The sequence below is a fragment of the Pinus tabuliformis genome, chromosome J, assembly GCF_031772625.1.
Source record: "Pinus tabuliformis cultivar Carrire ecotype Pingquan chromosome J, CPIR1, whole genome shotgun sequence".
In the NCBI taxonomy this organism is placed as follows: Eukaryota; Viridiplantae; Streptophyta; class Pinopsida; order Pinales; family Pinaceae; genus Pinus; species Pinus tabuliformis.
In genome coordinates, this window is record NC_142295.1 from 883,814,501 (window position 1) to 883,835,279 (window position 20,779).

General features: G+C 30.9%; 1 protein-coding gene across 1 annotated transcript; it reads right to left on the reverse strand.

The window, feature by feature from the left end:
- Nucleotides 1–16,367: 16,367 nt before the first annotated feature.
- On the reverse strand, nucleotides 16,368–17,076 carry LOC149229496 (uncharacterized). The gene has a single exon (XM_089375855.1). It carries the CDS (start codon nucleotides 17,074–17,076, stop codon nucleotides 16,489–16,491), a length of 588 nt encoding a protein of 195 aa, XP_089231981.1. The 3' UTR covers nucleotides 16,368–16,488.
- Between the last annotated feature and the right edge of the window lie 3,703 nt (nucleotides 17,077–20,779).

The window sequence follows — 20,779 nt, forward strand, 5'->3', positions numbered from 1 at the left end:
GGAATTAGATGAGAAAGTTCATGCATGTTGAATATAGTAACTAGAATGCAAGTGTTAAATGAATAGATGTGTAGGTAGGAGGACACTAGGGATTAATCAATAGTAACCAACATCTATTCTAACCAATGTGATGTACCACTTTTGATCAAGTAAGCTGGTGGCTACTAAGTAGTCTAGGTTGTGAATATTGTTGGGTATGAACTTTTTGTAAAACAACTAAATGAAGAAATATAAGTCATGAAAACAATCATCAAATCTATAGTCACCTAGTAAAGAAAAAAATTAAAATAGCTAGAGACATGTGTAAAAATATTATTTGACCTACTAACACAAAATATCAAAGTTGTAGCCTAAAAATAAGAAAATTAAGACATGATTAAAAGAATTTTGTAGTATAAAAATAAGAAAAACGAGCCATGATTAAAGGAATTGAAAGTAGTATCGAAAAATTCCCTATGTATACCTATAAAAATATTGTTGGCAATACTAATGAAGAAAGGAATATTGTTATAAAAGGAACCAAGGAATAGCTTCTAATATGCAATAAATAAATAAAACAAGATTTATGCAACACAAAAATATAGGAAATAGGTTGCAATATAATTATGGACTACTTCGCATGCACAATTAAATCAAGCTTACTAATTTTCAAGAAACATCTCAATATTAACATGGATGGAACATTGAGATTATATTACAAACAACCATTGAGATATTAACATAGATGGAACATTGAGATTATATTACAAACAAACATTGAAATATCTCACAAATATCTAATACTTGAAATGTTCTTTTGGAGCTTCACCATAAAGTTTCAAAAATAAGAAAAACTAATAAGTACACCATGAATAGTATTGAAAAGAACGATGAATTCAACATATTGGAACAATGAGATTGGGATATAACAAGTGCAGCACGCAGTGGTAGTCCCTGCCGAGGTTGCTCTCCCTAGGGTGGTCCCATCCACCTTGGTCTGCTTTCCCTATTATGGTCACAACTATCGTACTCCAAGTTCAGCTTGGATTTTGATTCGTCGAACCTGGAAAATGCATATCAAGCAGAAAGCTATCCAAATAATTCCATACATAAATAACTTCACTTAAATGATGAGAATTCATCCAAATAATTTCACACAAATGTTGATAAATAGAAATGTATTAAATCGTACTCCAAGTTTAGCTTGGAGTTTGATTGGTGGAAACTGTAATGCATAGTGAGCAGAAAGTAATCCAAATAATTCCACACATAAATAACCTGACCCAAATGATGAAAATTCATCCAAATAATTTCACACAAATGTTGGTAAATAGAAATGCATTAAATTGCAATCAATCTGGCTAAATAGACAATGCCAATAACATCTTACACCTTTCTTCAACAATAACATCTTACACAAGCACCTTATATAGTTCTTCAACAATAACATCTTACACAGGCACCTTATAAGGAATTATGAGGAATTGGGATGATGTTTGCAGATGAGTGGCATCCTGTCTCCGATCCACATAGATTCAAGTGATTGTGCACAAATGCGATGCTTTCAGAAATTTTAGGCATTCACTGAATACTTACTCACATTCACTTGATGCCTGCATGGCATGACGGGGCCAAATCTTCCACTGTTACCACATCCTGCAGCGATATTTGATATTTAAAGAGGCAAACTAATTTACACACAAATCCAAAAGAATATAAAATTAGTGAATGTCCATCGGTTACAACCATAACTATCATGTTTCAGTGTAAAATGGAACATATTGAATTGAATGACATTCCATATTTATCATAATATTTTAGGTGTTGTTGAACATCATCCTAACTAGTTGGCTTACAACTTCATGCACCCAAACTCGTACAATATCTGAATATACACATGCCAACAAATTTGACATTGCAATTTATTAAGAGACTGAAATTACAAAAAAAAATAGAAAAAACCTTTCAAATTTAAATGTAAACTTTTTTTTTCTCCAGAAAACGGGATTGAAAATTTGTTATTAGTTTTCTTAATATAAACATCTTCCCAAAAATACAAAATGTAGGGAATGATGATGCGTGCATACGTTTCAATTGCTTCTTCTTTATTGAAAAAGTTCCTATAACTCATGGTGTCATTCTCAGTGGGAAAACTGACAGCAATTTGACGCCATTAGCACACATAAAATTAAATAGCAAAACAAATGAAATGAAGACAAATAGATTGAGAAATTGAAATCTAAAAAGATGATATATATGTAGTGAAGGAAATCAAGACACTGAACTTAATTCATAATAATAAAAAATAAATGAATAAAACTTATAAACCTATTATTGAAAATGAAAACATATATCCCGTAAACCATAATATGAAGTAACATTTGAACCTTTCGTTGATGAAACTTTACAAAGGAAATGAATGAAGATTTTATTTACATAGATATTAGTATTTGAAATATTTTAAATATGTGATATTTATTAATGAATTAAAGAATAATAAATTAGTAAATGTTTTATATCTTTTATTTTTACTAATTTGTTTTAAAGTATTATTGATTAAATTTTTTTTATTAAATTTTAATATTAATTTAATAAAATTATCATTTCAATATAAAAATATAAATATTTTTAACTATATTTTAGATAATAAAAAATCAATTTTCCATATGTTTCTCATCGTCAGATGACTAAAAGAGGTAAAAAACAAATTTTTATTCTCCTTGATAAACAAATTAATTTATTATTTATTTGTGGTAGCCATGTGTTTGGGTATGCATACACTACTTGCATGTAAACCACATTTCGTGTACCACCTTCATTCAAATGATATTGTTGAACTATGTCAGTCTAGTTTAATTATATGAAACATGGAGGAACAAACAAAAAATGTAGAAGAATTCAACCCTACAAAATTGACAGTGGGATCCTCTCAAAGTGTGGGATGAGTGAACTTCGAGAAAATTGGTCAAGGCATTCGAACCTCATGAGAGCCGTGGGAGGAGTTAACTTCAAGAAAATTCATTGAGCCATTTGAACCTTAGGACAACTGGTGTCCAATAGACACACCATCAAAAATAGGGTAATTATACATTCTTTATCATATTTCGCGTCAAATAAAAGCATACCCCTTGGATTAAAGGTTTTATATGACAACAAACTTATCTATACAATAACCTATGTCAAATCAAAATATATACAATATCATAGCAGTATTGGCTATGTTATTTTTCATATTTACATTCTGTAAATTGATAACAGATCTTTGGTGTGATATGCTTTAAGCAGAATATGTAGAAATTAGTGTTTTGCAGAAGAATTTGTTAGAGAGTTGCCACCAAAAATTTACCCGGGTAATTTTTCCCTACATTAATTGTTCAAAATTTAGACAACAAATTCAATTCAACAAAAGTTGTCACCAAAAGAAATTTAATTTGAACTTGCCTGTCAGCAATGGAGCCATCACAACTACTACAACCTCTATCGTAGGAGCAGTAAGCCAAGTAATGTATGTCGTGAATGGAGGTTACAATATGCTTCTCCGTTCTGGAAGTACAATTTGTGCAAACTGAATTATTGATTTAGTCATTCAATAATATTATATATTAATAACGACAAAATAGTTGAAGGAAAATAAGGTCAATTTAATAGAAATTTTCGAACAGACTATTTTCTAAGTGCTCGCTGACCACCCAAACTTTAAAATTAACCAAGAGCTGGATTACCCAAACCTAGATTCTAGAAATTGGATCTCCTCGAGCACGCACCCCATCACTCACTCACCCCTACCATACCTGGTAGATAGATATGGAAATAATAAGCCAACTAGGAGAGAGATAACTCTTTCAATTCAGAACCATACCAAAGGCTTGGCTCCTATCACGCCTCCTCCTTGCAGTTATGCATGGTGTAGCTGCTGATTTTTTGTAGTTAAGGGAAATGACAAAGGAAGGCTCATTCATAAATGGAGGAAATCTCAGAAAAGTTATATAATATATAATAATAACGTGCAATAAGGTTCTTTTGGGTAAGTAGTTACCAGAAGACATAGATATAATATATAATAATAACGTGCAATAAGGTTCTTCTGGGTAAGTAGTTACCATAACACATAGATACCAGAGGGTAAGTAGATACCAAAGCGTGTAGATAACAGAGCACGTCCAAAGGGTGGAATTGAAATCTTGTACACTCCATGTTCCTCTGGGAAGGCGGCGACGAAATGACAATGAAATAGTGAAGGAGTGGCCATAGTTTCTTCTTGAGCCTTCTATGCCGACTATCTTTTAACATACCAGAGTTGCATGCCAATAGCCATGTGTAAAGGGCCTTGATAGAAATGTGGAAAGGACCTTGAAAGGGCCTCGAAGTATATTGGTTGGCTGAAATTGCAAAAACTTTGATATAAAGAAATTGGCAACTGTATATAAAACCACAGAACTTTGGATGAAATGATATTGTCACAATTTTCTTGCATAGGGCCATGTGAAGCTTGTAATAAGAGGTAGAATTCTTTCAAACTTAAAACTTTGGCTAAATTTTAGGTGAATAAAATTGTTATGATTAAACTTTGGTTAAAATACAAGAAAACAAAAAAGAAACGGGTCAATGGATGAATTAATAAGTGGTCAAACAATCGAGCGATCGCTATAGTCCCGTTGAAGGCAGGGACTAATAAGTTGATTATGGAAATTGTATTATAGTATCTTTCTACATTGCATTCACGCATAGGAGTTACGTTATTCACTTTCAAGAAATGGGATTATTAAGATTGTTCAATCAATTAGTTCACAAGGAAAATCAAACATTCTTCTTAGTTATGTAAGGTGAATTGTTATTTGGTGTAGTATGGGTTGATAAAGAGATATAGTGATGGATGAAAACATTTACCTTTATTAGAGAGGGTTATGGATTTTTATTTATGAAATATGACCCTGAGGAGCTCGAGGTGAAGTGAGACACCACAATTTGATAGTGGAGAACTTAGCACTAAAGGAATAAGATGAGAAAGCTCATGCAAGTTGAATATAGTAACTAGAATTAAAGTGCTAAAGGGAAAGATGTGTAGGTAGGAGGACACTAGGGATTAATTAATAATAACCAAATTATGTTCCAACCAATGGAACGTACCACTTTGGATCAAGCAAACTCGTGGCAACTAAGTAGTATAGGTTGTGAATATTGTTGGTTATGAACAAACCTTTAATTCCTAAGCAATGGCCCTAAGTATTGGGTTAATAATGTAATCTAAATATGTTAATCAATTTTGAGCTTATAGAAAAAGGTATTATGAAACGAACCTGATCAAATTTTTTGTCAAAGAATATGATAGTTATTTGTAATTATGAGTAGGGATAATTATTAGAGTAATTTACATAATATTACTATGAAATTGTTATTATGTTTGAATTATTCTTACTATTACAATAAACATTTAGTCAAATTTTCTCTTGGTAACCTACAAAATTAAACTATCATTTTCTTTAAACATAAACATAGAAAATAATTTATACACAATAATTTAGATGATTTTTGTAATTTCCAAACATAAATTTTTAATATATTTTTAATCACATTTATAAATCATTATCACTATAAAAACCAAAGCATAATATATATATATATATATAATAAAAATTGGACAATTTATATTTTGATTAAAAAATATAATATATTAACTAATGAATCTCTCTTAAGATCCATGAATATAAATTATTCAAAATGTTGAGTAAAAAGATGGATATGTTTATTTATATTTGTTTATAAGTTGTTTATATCATAATTGGTGGTTAAGTAAATATTATTTGTATTAGATAATTCTTGTTTTTGGTTACATAATGTGAGTTTTGAGATAAGTACCATGCTTAATCAGTGGTTTGAGTAGTCGTAACTGAACGGTATCTAAACTATCAAAATCACGCAGAAGTGTTGCACTCGGCCGAAGTCACACCAACCCTTAGCATGCTTAGAATTTTGAAGAATAAATTTTCAACTTATACCCTTTTCACCACTGAGTACCTTGACATAACACCCTATCAACATATATCCTGTACCCTATAAACTATTGAATTAGAAATTATATATATATGTATATATAATTTAAATTATATTTTTTAAAAGTTAGATTTTAAAATTTAAATTTATTCTTGATGCACAAAGAGTGACTCTCTTTTCTTGATTTTCAATAGAAATAATTATAAGAAAAAATTATTAAAAAAAAAATTATATTCCAAGGACTTAGCCACCGATTTGTCAACCATTTATCATTTATGCTCTCATATTACAAGACTGGGATTTCATCTACGTCAATTTTTGTTAAAGTAAAGTGGCAATAAAAATTCCTTCGTCACTATTTTCAGTCACATCATCGTTTCAACCATCAACCAACAACATGTATTATGTGCTTTCCCAAGAAGAAGGTGATGTTACTCCCATTTTAATAGCATTCCTTCTCTAAATCAACTCGATTGCGAATCTTCTTCAATCCTTGAACGATGAGTATAAGTGTCATTTTTATTTTCACAATAATCTGATAGAAAACTCAAATATGACACTTCGAAGATCAGTTGAACTATAATTAAATATAGCACAAATATGGCACTTCGAACTTCAGTTGAACTATAATTTAGTATACGAGTCAAATTTGGTTGAATTGTAATATACTTAGAATTGGGTTGTTATCTAGATGGTTTATAGGATGAAATATCTGTGATTTGTGACTTTTATTGTTTTAGTTATAAGTGGTCTATAGTTTGAAAAATATTTTTGGGATTGAGATGATTGAGTCACAGGGAGAAATTTTGAAAAAGTGAAATAAATGGTGAAAAGTGAGGCAGTACAAAATGCTAGCTGAATGTTTTGAAAATATGGTGTTCAAATGATTTTTAAAGGATATAATGAATGAAAATATCTTAAAGGACAATGTTAGTATCAATTATATTTTATGTGTCAAATGTTAGCTGTGATTGCTTAACATAACTAGTAGCAATTAGTTAAATTTTTGGACATTTCACATTTCACTCTCAAGGACTATTTAGTAAATTTTATTTTATAATAATTGTTTTACGTGTTTTCTCGCCAACTTAGTGGTCTTACAACCCTCATGGGCGTACATGGCCAATATTTTCTATTATGGTTGATGAATTTTTGTGTTTTATTCTAGATGTGTGAATTTAATATCATCACTCTAAAGAAATTGAGCAAATTTATAGTGATGCTTTCCATTATTGAATTGGTTGTTGGTTATTGTGATATCTCTTCTCCTACATTGGATTTCTTAGCCCAAGTGTTTTTCAAAGGATTCTTTGTGTTGCACCTTCTTTTTCACTCTAGCCCAAATTCAACAAATATTGTGTTGATGTTTAAGTCTTGGGAAGCATAATTTCTATTGATTTTCAAGAATAGGCATTCAAGTGTCAGTTGTGTTCCCCTTGACACACAAAGCTAACATCAAAAGCTAACTAGATCAAAGGTTTCTACATATAATCAAATTAAATGTACAACTAGGATGTCGTTCAAAATTGGGGTTACATGAGAAATGTTGTAGGAACTAATTCATGTAAATTATAAAACTGAATAAATCTGAAGATTGCATATTATTTCAAGGACATACCTCCAAAGGATATTATGTAATCTTGTAGTATTCAACATAAAACAAAGATGAAAATATCAAATGGCCACAATTGTTAGAATTGACCTAAACACCATGCCTTGTTCAGGTTTTGAGGGCTTCGAAAAGAGGCTGAAAATCAAATTTTGGGCATCCCCAGTAAGTGAAGAGAGATTTAGCCCGAGAAATTTGAGTTTGTTAGGCTTGGAAAAAAATTCGTAGGGCCACACTGTGCATGATAGTACCTGGCCTTAGTAATACCTTGGTTGATTTCTATGTTCTTTTAGAATCAGGACTCTTTATCTACCCTATAAAAATCATCATCAAGACTTGTGGAACCATTCAAATCCTAAAATCAATCCCTCCTCTATTGCATCAAATATTAAATCTTTCTTTAAGAGTATATCAACATAGATATAGGCAAGGAACCTTCCTGTTCCTTCGAGCATAGCCTTTTCCTCACTAGAGCATCAATTGAAAAACGAAATTCTTGTATCACCACTTCACCCATATCAGCTCCAAAGCATACATTATGTGAACTGAATTCCACATGTAAGAGTGTGAAAATAGCCATGGATCAGATTACAATAAGTAATAAATTTATACCAAGAGATCAAACCAAATGAAGAAAGAAGAGAAATTACTTCATTACATGAGAAAGTATGTTGTATATCGACATAATTTAGAGGACAAATGGAATATTCTAGTGATAACTAGAACATTTGACTCACAATGCAATCAATAAGGATGTTATGGAAGGTAACTAGTTTCAAGTCTATTTTATTGGAACTCTAACACCACCCCGTAAGTGAAACATAAGGGTAATAAACAAATAGGGGTCCTGACGATGAGGCTTGCTTAGGTACTTGTGTATAGTGTCATATAAGTGGAATAAGAGTCATAAAACCATGTACAAAAAGGCTTCCCATAAGAAGAGAGTACATAAAAAACAATGAAAGAAATAAAGAGACAAATGAAAAGGTGAAGGAAGGGGGACTTGACATAATCCCCTAAGGACAACATCCTTCACTCCAAGAATGTGTTGTAATTATAGAAACCTTGGTCATGCCAAGGACTCTATGAAAATATGTACTACTTTTTCTTCAATAGGTACATACACTAGGTTAATAATTCCATTTTGAATAAGTTGGAAAATTAAGGGAATATGGATCTCAATTCATTTGGTTCCTTGTTGCTTCATAAGACTTCTAGAAATATGTTTTTCACTCTTACTATCACACCATAGAAGAGTAGGTTGATCTTGTTGAATGAAAAACATAACCAGCAACTATTGTAGCCAAAGAACTTCTCGACTTGTGACAACATCAACACGATACTCGACTCTTGTTCAAGATCATGCAATCATTGATTGTATCTTGTAGGACCATGCAATAGGATAGTAACCAAGAAAGAAATAAAATCCAGAGGTTGACTTTCTATCATCCATTGACCTAGCCTAGTGAGAATCTTTGGAACCCACAAGCTCAGGAGAACCAAAAATAATATAATTAATGATAAACTTGAAAATTCCTTGAATATATATCAAAATATTCTTCACTACTTTCTAGTGACTTTGATTAAGTTCCTGAGAGGATCTAGAAACCAACTCGACTACATAAGAAATGTCAAGTAGGGTGTGTTCCAAATAGATTAGATTTCCAAGTAGTTTGTGATATAATGTAAGATCCACTTATGGTGAGGTGAAATTGGTGGTAAGAGTAACGCCAGCATGGAAAGGAGTAGGTAAAAGCTTACTATTAACCACGCCAAAATGTTAAAGTAAATCAAGTGCATAATTCTTCTTGAAGATGACAATCCCTTTTGAAGACTAGTGAACGTGCAATCCAAGAAAAAAATTTAGAAGGCTATTATATGGCATAGAAAACTATCCCATCAATGCTTCCTTAACATTCTAAATCATAGATGAAGATATACCTTTGAGAATCAAGTTATCTACATACAAAACTAGAATCAATAATTCAAATCCCTATCTCTAAGTGTAAAATATGAGATTAGAATGACAACTATTGATCCAAGTAAGAAGAAAATTGTCCATCTTATGATAAAAAGCTCTAGGAGCCTGTTTGAGGCTATATAATGAACCTTGGAGCCAGTAATCAAGGGAAAGATCCTGCACAAAACCAAGGGGCTACTCCATGTACATATCCTGATGTAGATTTCCATGTAGAAAGGAACTTCTTACATCCATTAGGTAAACTAACCAGCCATGTGATTTATCTAGACAAAACACATGGCATATAGAATCCATCTTCAAAACATGCCTAAAGTCTTGAAATAGCCATTTCCTCCAAGATTTGAAAATCTGGTGGATACAAGATGTGTCTTATAATTGTTAAGAGAGCCATCCACAACATATTTAGTTCTATAGACCCACTTGCAATGGACCAACTTATGTCCCTTTGGAAGAGGAACAAGATCCCAAATATAATTATTTATCAAGGAAGAATACGAATTTGTGATGGAATCTTCCCATTGAGGTTTTCCAATACCATCATAAAACTGTTGGGGATATTCACAAATAACATTACCCAAAAGAGAGATTCTTTTGACTGGGGTTGATTTGAGGCTAGATAACTGAAATCAATTGCATACTAGCCAGATTTATTAGGATTCTTTCTCTTTAGAAGGCTCCTCCTCAGGGGTTAATCTATAACAAGCTACTCCTAATTTAATTGCTCAAATTTTGATGGTGTTGATGGTATGTTTCCTTCTTGCTGAGCACCTTTAGTAGAAATTTCTTCTTATGTTATATCTACAAAATCATCACATTGATTATAACAATTATGAATAATTAATCATGAGGAAGGAGGGGAAGAGGATGTTGGAGAATTGTTCTCATTCAAATAAGAATCTCTTAAGAACAAAACTTCCTTCAAGGTAAGATCAAAGAGCTGATAATATTTCATGTCCTCAAAGTAACCAACAAATATCAGTTGTTCACTATTCTTTTCCATGAATTTGCACTTTTTATTTATAATTAATGCCCAAGTAGGACTTCCAAATACACCAAAAGAAGTGACATCAGGCTTCTCATGTGTCCAAGCTTCCATTAGAATCATATTATGAACTACCTTATAAGGGATCCTATTTTCAATATAATTGGAATAACTAACTACTTTGGGCCATAAGATAGGTGCCAAGTTCTTCGATTGAATCATGTAAATAACCATCTCTTTGAATGTTTGATTCTTCCTTTCAAAAACACCATTATTTTGAGGAGTTTATGGAATAGAGTGTTGATAAAGAATGCCATGTCTCTACAAAAATTTTGAAATGTCTTATTGACATATTCCTCCCCATTATTAGTGTGTAAGTTCTTGATACAGCATGAAGATTGTTTATGAATAATAGATTTAAATGTAGTGACGTTACAAAGAATTCACTCTTGTACTTGATCAAGTACACCCCAGAGTATTATGAGAAAACATCAAAAAATATTAGTGCATATTTGGCCCTTGAAAAAGGAAGAGTTGAAAAAGTCATTAAATCACTATCTACCAACTCAAAATGTATTTCCGCCCTTAAGGCTTTCCCTTTAGGAAAGGGATCTTGGCATTATTTTCTAAGAGCACAACCTGAATGTACCCCATGAGTACAAGAAACTTTTGGAAGAAATGAAACCAAACTTTGATTGAACATTTACTGCAAATATATGCGATTTAGATGGCCAAATATTTCATGCGAAGCCCTACTCAAGTAATCAACATGAGCTATAAAGGAAGAATCAAAGGAAGGATGAAAGTAGAGTGACTTCTATATTATGAAGGCATGGACGACATGTCCAATAGCAAAAAGAACTATTGGATTATGTAGTTCTCCAATAAGTACCTAATTTGGAGAAAACTCCACTATTTTCTAATTACTAGAATGGAAAATCTGGTATATGGGCAATAAATTTGCACAGATCTCAAAGAATAGGAGCACATCATTAATGCACCCATTGGTCAACTACATAGTACCTAACTCCAATACCTCAAGTTGAGTAGAGTTGCCAATTGCAAGTTTTGTAATGTTGCTTTGGAATATAGAAGGAAGCAAATCTTAACAATGAGTCATATGAAGTGATGCCCCTAAATCAGGTATCTAATGATTTTTGGATATGCCTCTGGCTTGGGATGATAAAGGGTGTCCTTTTCCTATTGAGATATTGTGCTTGTTCATGGCATCATCTAAGACATTCAACATTTTTCAACACTTTCCAACACTTTGCTTCTATATGCCTAGGTTTGCCACAAAATTTACGAGTTTCATCATTTTTTGTCTTCTTATTCTTGTTTATTCTTTTCCTTGGAGGAGGATATTTTGTCCATGGAAGCTGGAGGTGGACGCTCAATATTACAATTACGAGGCTTAGAGGGAGACTCACGACCTTTGAGCCTAATATTTCTTTTATTAAGATTTGACATTATTTTGACCTTTAGATTTATGAGCCACCAATGCCCTATTTCAAGAATTAGAAAGAAAATGTAGCCACTTTAGCTTACATTGTTTTCATATGAAATGATCACAAAATGTTTCAAAGTTGGGCATTTTTAATGAGTCACCAATGGCATCCCTCTTTTCATAAAAGGTAGATGTGGAAACTTGAAAATGACTCATTAGTTTTGACAAGATCAAAAAAATACATTGAGTTTCATTTTCTCCTTTCCATATGCTTTTAATGGGGACAACAATGACCCGAATTGAGCAACATACTAGTCAATAAAGGCATGCTGATCAAGTACCTTCTTTGATGCTAGTCAATAGAGAAATTTTAGTGTCTCATGTGTTTTTTAGGGCATTGAAACCATTTATGTATTCAAAAATATATTTTAAACGACAAAAAAATTTTCAATTTTCAATTTACAAAACCCCAATTTCTCCAATCCCAATTTCGCCAATTGTTTACATGGCGAAATTCCAAAATTTTCAAAAATGTTTGCGATGCATTTGAATGAAATTGGCAAAATCTCGTAATTTTCCAAATTTGGTAATTATGTTTGAAACTCTAACACCACAAGCTTTGATACTATGTAAGATTATAAAGACACCAAAATAACAACCTTCTACATGAAAGAGATAAAACTAAATGTTAAAAAAAAAATCATTTGATTGATTGAGAAAGTATGTTATACATCCGCCTAATTTATAAGAGTAATGGAAGTTTCTAACCATAGGTAAAAGATAATACTATAATGCAGTGGTTAAGAAGGCTAGATAAGCATACTGGTTCCAAATCTCTTTTATTGGAACTCTAACACCACAAAAAAATGGCTTAGTCTAACTTATAGATGAAATGATATTTTCCAACTTATAGATGAAACGACATTTTTGAGAGCATTTATTTCTAGTAAATTTTAATCAAAATCCCATGGATATTTTTAAGAACTTGAGTTTAAATTGTTTAATCCATAAAATCAGTGCCTACAAGTTTTCGGTATCCATTTATGCATTCAAAAATGTATTTTAAACAACAAAAATCCACAAGCTTGCTTAAAATTTTATAGTTGAATTTAGGTGAACATGATTATTTTTCTATGGGTTAAACAACAAAAAATCACAAGCTTGCTTAAAATTGTATGGTCAGATTTAGGTGAAAAGGGCTAGTCAAAAGGTTGCTTTAAAAAATGGTGTAGTCTAACAAAATGAAGTTTCTTATAGCGTTTTTTTTTATTAATTTTAATCAAAATCCCACAGATATTTTTAAGAACTTGAGATTAAGTTGTTTAATGTGTAAAATTTTAATATTTCATACCTTTTAAGGCACTAAACCCATTTACATATTCAAAAATGTATTTTAAAAAAACCACGAAATCACAATTTTGCTTAAAATTATGTGGCTGAATTTAGACACCTATACTTAAAAACTCTAACCGCACAAAAACAAAATTGCGATCGTTGAAAAAAAGCAGATTTGAAACCTTCACCTACAACTTACACACTTTACACACTAGAAGTAGGCATAAAGGAGACACTTTACACACTGGAAGTATGCATAAAGGAGCTAGATAGAAACCTTGGGGCACACTTCTACAAGAGACTCAGCAACTTGATGGCAAATGAAATGACCACACCTCGAGTCTCCTACGCTATTATCATGGATGGGTTTGTATACACATTGACAATTCTCGTGATCTATTTCTGGTGTAGAAGTTGAGTTTTTTACCGAGACATGAATTCCTCAGGAGGGACTACTTTACAGCACAAGTGACTTTCGTAGGATAATTGATGCACCCACTCATTATGTGTCTGTTGAAAATCACACTTATGTAATGAAATTGAAGCAAATAATTGTGTCGATACAAGGAATCGCTCGGGATCGAGATGGTGGGTGAGGCCATTGTAAAGAGCGTAAATACGTTTGACTCCAAACGTATTTTAATCAATTTTGTTTTAAAATTATGATAAGACACTCGCTTTTAGAATCTTGATTTCTACTCAAGTATCAAATTTTAGTTTAGATGAAATTTCATGGTTTTTTTCTTTTCTTCAAGACATCCCGCTTTGCATTAAAAAAAAGAGAAACGAAAATGTTAATATGTACCATCACGGAGTACCTCCACGTCGGAATTTTAATGGGAGAAATATGTTACCAAGTATTCAAATAGTTTATGCATGTGATTACCAAGTATTCAAATAGTTTTAGGTTGTGCGTGTGCCTGGATTTTGATTATTCATTTATTGTACTATGTAGTCCGTTCGTGATAATGGTGAAATTTTTAAAAAATAGTATTTAAAGATTATTATGGATTTATTTTAAATACAGATTTAATATCAGTCTATAGGAATTTATTTTTTTTAAGTGTAAATTTTTTTATGAACCATATTATTTAAATGTTTTATAAAGTTATTTAATTTAATTTAATTTAGATTTTAATTTATTTATTTATATTGGTTGATATGGTAAAATTTCAACTTTCACAACACAAACATCTTTACACTACACATCATACTGGGCTATAGAATAATCTTTTGGACTCAATTTTTTGAAAATTATATATTATGGAACAAATGATATCATTTATATTTAAAAAATATGTAACTATTTAGATGAAATTCTTAAAAACTAGACTTTATTATTTTTGTTTAAAATGTATTTTATTATATTTTAAAATATAAAAATAATATATATATATATATATATATATATATATATATATATATATATATATATATATATATATATATATATACCCATAGATTTCTTGGAAAACACTTCTTTATTTAAAATTTATTTCATTATATTTTAAAATATAAAAATATTATTATTAAATAAATAAATCATACTAGGCTATAGAATAAGCTTTTGGACTCAATTTTTTGAAAATTATATATTATGGAACAAAGGATATCATTTATATTTAAAAAATATGTAACTATTATTTAGATGAAATTCTTAAAAACGAGACTTTATTATTTTTGTTTAAAATGCATTTTATATATATATTTCTTGGAAAACACTTCTTTATTTAAAATTTATTTTATTATATTTTAAAATATAAAAATATTATTATTAAATAAATAAATCATACTGGGCTATAGAATAAGCTTTTGGACTCAAGTTTTTGAAAATTATATATTATGAAACAAATGATATCATTTATATTTAAAAAATATGTAACTATTTAGATGAAATTCTTAAAAACCAGACTTTATTATTTTTGTTTAAAAAGTATTTTATTATATATATATATATATTAACCCATAGATTTCTTGGAAAACACTTCTTTATTTAAAATTTATTTCATTATATTTTAAAATATAAAAATATTATTAATTAAATAAATATATATATATATATATGATGGATGATTTCATCCCTTACATAATATTTCATATCAAAAGGGATTATCATTTAAATTATTCCATAGACATTTTAATAAAAATATAATATTTCATATCAAAAAAGATTATCATTTAAATTATTCCATAGACATTATTAAACTAATATATTATTGAGATTTTAATTTTTTAATAGTTAATATATTATAGTATTTTAATTTTCAATTTACATTTATAATATTATTAATAATTATAGTTAATTGTTGTAATAATTATTATTTATATTCAGAGACGTAGCGGTATTTAATCTAAAGTATCAAAATCGTTTTGGGATAACACCTTCTTTAGGCTAGCCAAACCAATTCTTAACATAGTTGGGTTTTTCTCATAAAATTTAGAACCAGTAACCTTTACATCAAAAAATAATTTAGTAACACATCCCAATATCTACATTTATTTAATTATAACATTTAAATTTATTAATTTTAATTTAATTTTTAAATAAAAATATATAAAACCAATTTGATTCTAATTTCGCTTCTTGTTATCATGTAAGAGGTGATTTTTAATCCCAGAGTCATTATCGATATTCCTAAGCCAAAGTCTCGAACCACCTCTGAAAGATTCCTAGGCAATATTCCAAAATGAATGTTAAATTTCTAAAATGGTTTTATATTTTCGTATACTTGTAGCACATTCAAGGCTATTGGCTATACATTTTAGGCCTCAGCGACTTTAAGCCATCAAATCCGAGTAATTATTTTTTCGAAAACTCACGAACCTGAATTCACATTCGCGGATGAGACAACTTTGTAAAATGAAAAGTCATGGTATATTGTATGAAGGACAAAGCCATCGAAAAGGCGTAAAAAACATAACAGTCTCAACGAAACCATAATTATTCCATTGCAAAGAAGGGAAAGAGACACATGAAAAAGCTCTGAATTCAACCATAGCCTTCTATCATGCAACCTCTATTTAACGTACTATCGAATTTCTCAAACGTAGATACATAAAATATATAATACATGAATTTGGTTACTGTAACCACCATCATGATAACGAGTATCTGAGAGCGCCTGCAACTGTAACTTGCTGACGGAATTAAGACGCAGCCTTACTTAATTCACCTCCACAATGCTCTCTAACGACGGTCTCCATCCATCGTTCCCGCATCTTCTCCTGGCAACATAATCTTCTTTGATGTAGAGGGCTTTACATTGAAGGTGACGCAAAAATGATTTCTCTTTTATAGAACGATGTGAAAGCAAGGCTTCAAGTTCTCGTTTGGACATTACCATCTTAACCCTAATAATACCACTGCCATTCTCCACACACTCAACTGAAGGAGGAGTTCGAGTACTCGCACGCCTTTCACTGCTAATTCTGCCCTCCATTCTGCCATTATCGATGCTTTTGCCCTCTGGTAAAGCGGCGTCTTTGGAGAGAGAAGGCGAATCAGGAAGAATTAGTAGCCGATAAAGCTGTCCCGGAACCAACTTCTGGTCCGGTGAAAGAGAGCGGCAGTGTGCATCCTCGGAATGAGCGACCGAATGCTGTGGGAACGCCGCCATGACATCTCTGACGACAAGGGGAGGCATGTATTCCATTATCATTCCGTCGGTTCTCATCACCATTATAATTTCCTCACCGCCGATGAAATCTGCAGAGAGCTTTCCGGATCCGTGAGATGCTGCACAATTACCCATTGATGAAAACTCTGGTTGATTTCTGTACAACGAGATTTTGCAGGAAGAATTCTTTCTGATCAAATCTAAAGTATATGACTCTGCTGTTACAACAATTTCGAAGCGAATTAGATTTGTGAGTCACTTCAAGGAAATGAAGTGAATGAAAATATGAAGGCTGAGACGGAGGGTGTCGGTTTTTATTGGGAGAGAGGCCAGCCATCTCGGTTTCCCTTCCATTTCGGCTTTCTTCACCGTCCCGAGCTATCTCTTTCTGTGTGAATACAATTTCTGTTATATTTTTTATCATCATTATTATTATTAAAAAAAAAAATTGTTAAATAAGTATGGCTCTTTTTATGTATTTTGACTTACGTTTATTTAGTTATTTATTTTAATTTTTATTTATTTTGACTTACGTTTATTTAGTTATTTATTTTAATTTTTATTTATTTATTTGTTCTTTATAGATATATAATGAAATATTTTAATAAAAATAGTGTGATTGTGAACTTAATCATTAAATATTTTTTATAATTAAATAATAGACAATTGAATAAATTAATTAACAAAATATTTTGAGTATTGGGATTCTTTACTATATATTAATTCTTTAGTTCAACTATTCACCTATGTCTTGATGATGAATTATAGTAACTGGTTTGAAACTCTTTGACAAAATTTTTTTATATGATTTAGTCGGAAAAATACTCCATATTAGTCATGAATCGTAGAAGCATGCATTCTCAAAACTTAACCAAATATAAAAATGTAGCAATTTAAACAGTAAATGAAATAGAAATTTTAATTTAAAAAATATGTATATTTTAATTACATAAAATCTAATTTTTTATTGCCAAGAGTTGTAACAACACTTTATAAAATAGAGAACATAACATAATCTATTCTAAAGGGAAACTAGATTATTGATAAATAGAATATGGAAAACATAACATAATTTATTCTAAAGGGAAACTAGATTATTGACAAATAAAATACCAGTTAACATAATTTCAATCATATCTTCTTTTTCATTGAGGCAATTTTCTCACCTCATGCTTTTTCAACCTACATGTTGAAAATGTGGAAGGAATGCCTTCATTTAAAATAAAAAAATACAAGTTTTCATGAAGTAATTATTTGGAAATGTGGAAGGAATGCCTTCATTTTTTTTAAAAACTAGAAGTTTTCATGAAACGAATTATTTGGATATCCATTTCTAAGATTGATCTTAGTTTGTTATTCCATGTACAATGGGAAAGGACTTCAAGACATAAACCAGAATAGAAATAAATAAAATGGGTATATATGTTCAAACCAAATTCAACAAATAGAATAAGAAAAAATTCATTAAATTGTGTAGTGTGTATAATGAATTTTAGATAAAATACAATATATTGAAATAGATAAAGTAGATTGCAATACATTATAATACATATATTAGGTACAATACAACACAAACATGTTCTCCTAATATAATAGATAAGTTATCATAATAGGATATGATAGTAAAACATATGAGATGTAAACATGGTAACTTTTTATCGATTTATAAATTTAGGTGATACAATCCCCTAATATTTATGTGTTGTTGATGTCCAAGCCATATATTGTGGAATTTTTTAGGACTAACCCATCTTATATGTGGAATTGGAATAAAACTAGGATTGTTTGGATTCATGGTGGGGTAATGTACTTGGTGAAGTTCACAACCAAAAGTGTTGGAAGTTGAGAAGCTAAATGGTTTTATTTGTAGAATATGGAAATAATTGACCAAGAAATCCATTGACAATGATTGTTCCACACTATAATTTAGATGTTAGCATCACTTTAAGCGAGTGTGGAGTATGAATTTTGGACCTAATTGTTAATTTTCAAATATATAAGGAATATTGTTGTTGCATTACTCAATATTTCACCATGCAATTGCATTTGTTGATTATGCTAGTTGTAAATAAGTGCATTAAAGCATGTGAATTATTGAGCTCATTTTGGGAAAGGAAAGAGTTTGTCCCCGACATGGAAAAAAATTTCATTATAAGGTTTATGCACACTTAAACTTGATGTATATCACACTCAATAAAATATTTGTTTTGACATGTGTCGAGGGTATTTTTTTTGTGGGTATGATAAACACTAAGTTGAATGCTTCTTCAAATTATGATCCAAACATATCATATCACATGAAAAATAATGAGGTGTAACAGATTTCCCCCTAAAGTGAAAAGTTAGAAAGGTCTGAGGGATGAGGTACTTTATCATATCAAGTATTGGATCAAAGATCATGGTTGGAAATCTACAACAATCAATCAAGGATTACAATGCAATATAATAATCATCACTAATGTAGGCATTCCCATACTTAGAACATAAAAGTGTTAAAGTACAGTATGGAAAAACATCATGTCAAAGTAGATATAGGATGGATGCAGCCATCAAATATAAGAATCTTTGTATAATTATGAATACAAAACTCCTCGCAACCTGGATGGATGAAACTAAATCTAGGGTCTTCATCTCCATCTCTCGATCTATAGTACGAATCTAACCGTGCGAGTAAATGTCTCGAAGTCGAACATGGTAGAAACCACTTGATTACTGGTAAATGATGTGAACCATCAACAAGTGCGAGAGAAACCACCAGTAATGACAATGGCTCTCAAGGTACTCCCAGTACAATCTATGAAGTGCAAATATGTGATCTGAAGTCAAACACTCATAAGATCATTCGATTGAAGGCCAATGATGAGAAACCTGTCGTTAACGCATACAAGCTTTAAGGTACTGAAGGTTTCTAGATCAACTTCCTAAAGAATGAGCTGAAGTCGGTAGGAAGTGTCATGTCGCAAAAAAGCCTATGATGTGAAACATGATGTCAAATTTTGGAAAATAGTTTGTAAGGATTGACTTAGGGATGACTGATGCGATTGAAGGCTACAAATTGAAAGGTAAATTAAACTAAGGTTTAGACTTCTTTTGAACATATTGGCGACACGACAAAATGAGTTGCCAACATTTGACTTAACGATAATACCCAAAACCAACTGAAGACTTTCAATAAGGTTCAATTAACTATGAGACAAATGGTTTCCCCAACTCGAATAGATATGTGACGGAGTGCAATGTTCAGTAGTGACATACTACCTGAAATACAAGAAACGAATTTTTCTTCTCAATTTTCCCCCACCATTACTAGTAAGTATCTCTTTATTTTTTACAATCTTAAGGAGAATAACATATGCTTGTCCTATAAACTCATCCTCCAGATGAGTCCATCTTAGTATTTTTAACAAACCCTCAGAAGGAGAGGTTCGGTCTTGTCATGCCTAACGAGCCTTGTACTGTTAAAATTTTACGAGTCCAGTAAAGGGGTAACTCGATGTCGTTTTATTTTAAGAGTTTGAAAAAGACACAAAAAGGAAACTCATTCAGTTCTTTTACTGTAAAATTTTAATGAACCTGGAGAAAGTAAAGCTTGACGTTTTCCACTTTTAGGGAGTCAAAAGAAAAACATAAGTAAACTCCATCATGTTCTTTTTTGTATGTCTAGTCTCTCAAGTTTGAAAAAGGATAAAATAATACAAGAGAGAACTCTATTGACCATGTTTGACCAACGTATACCTTTTTCATAAATAGTCCTAGCTCAGTCCATAAAAGCAGTAAACTTATACTGAGTGGACGGTTGTTCATCTACTTTTATGAGCTCGAATAATCAAGTACTCGA

Bases quoted from the DNA above. Each gene is read 5' to 3' on its own strand.
- LOC149229496 (XM_089375855.1), bottom strand. From the start codon at position 17,076: ATGGGTAATTGTGCAGCATCTCACGGATCCGGAAAGCTCTCTGCAGAT.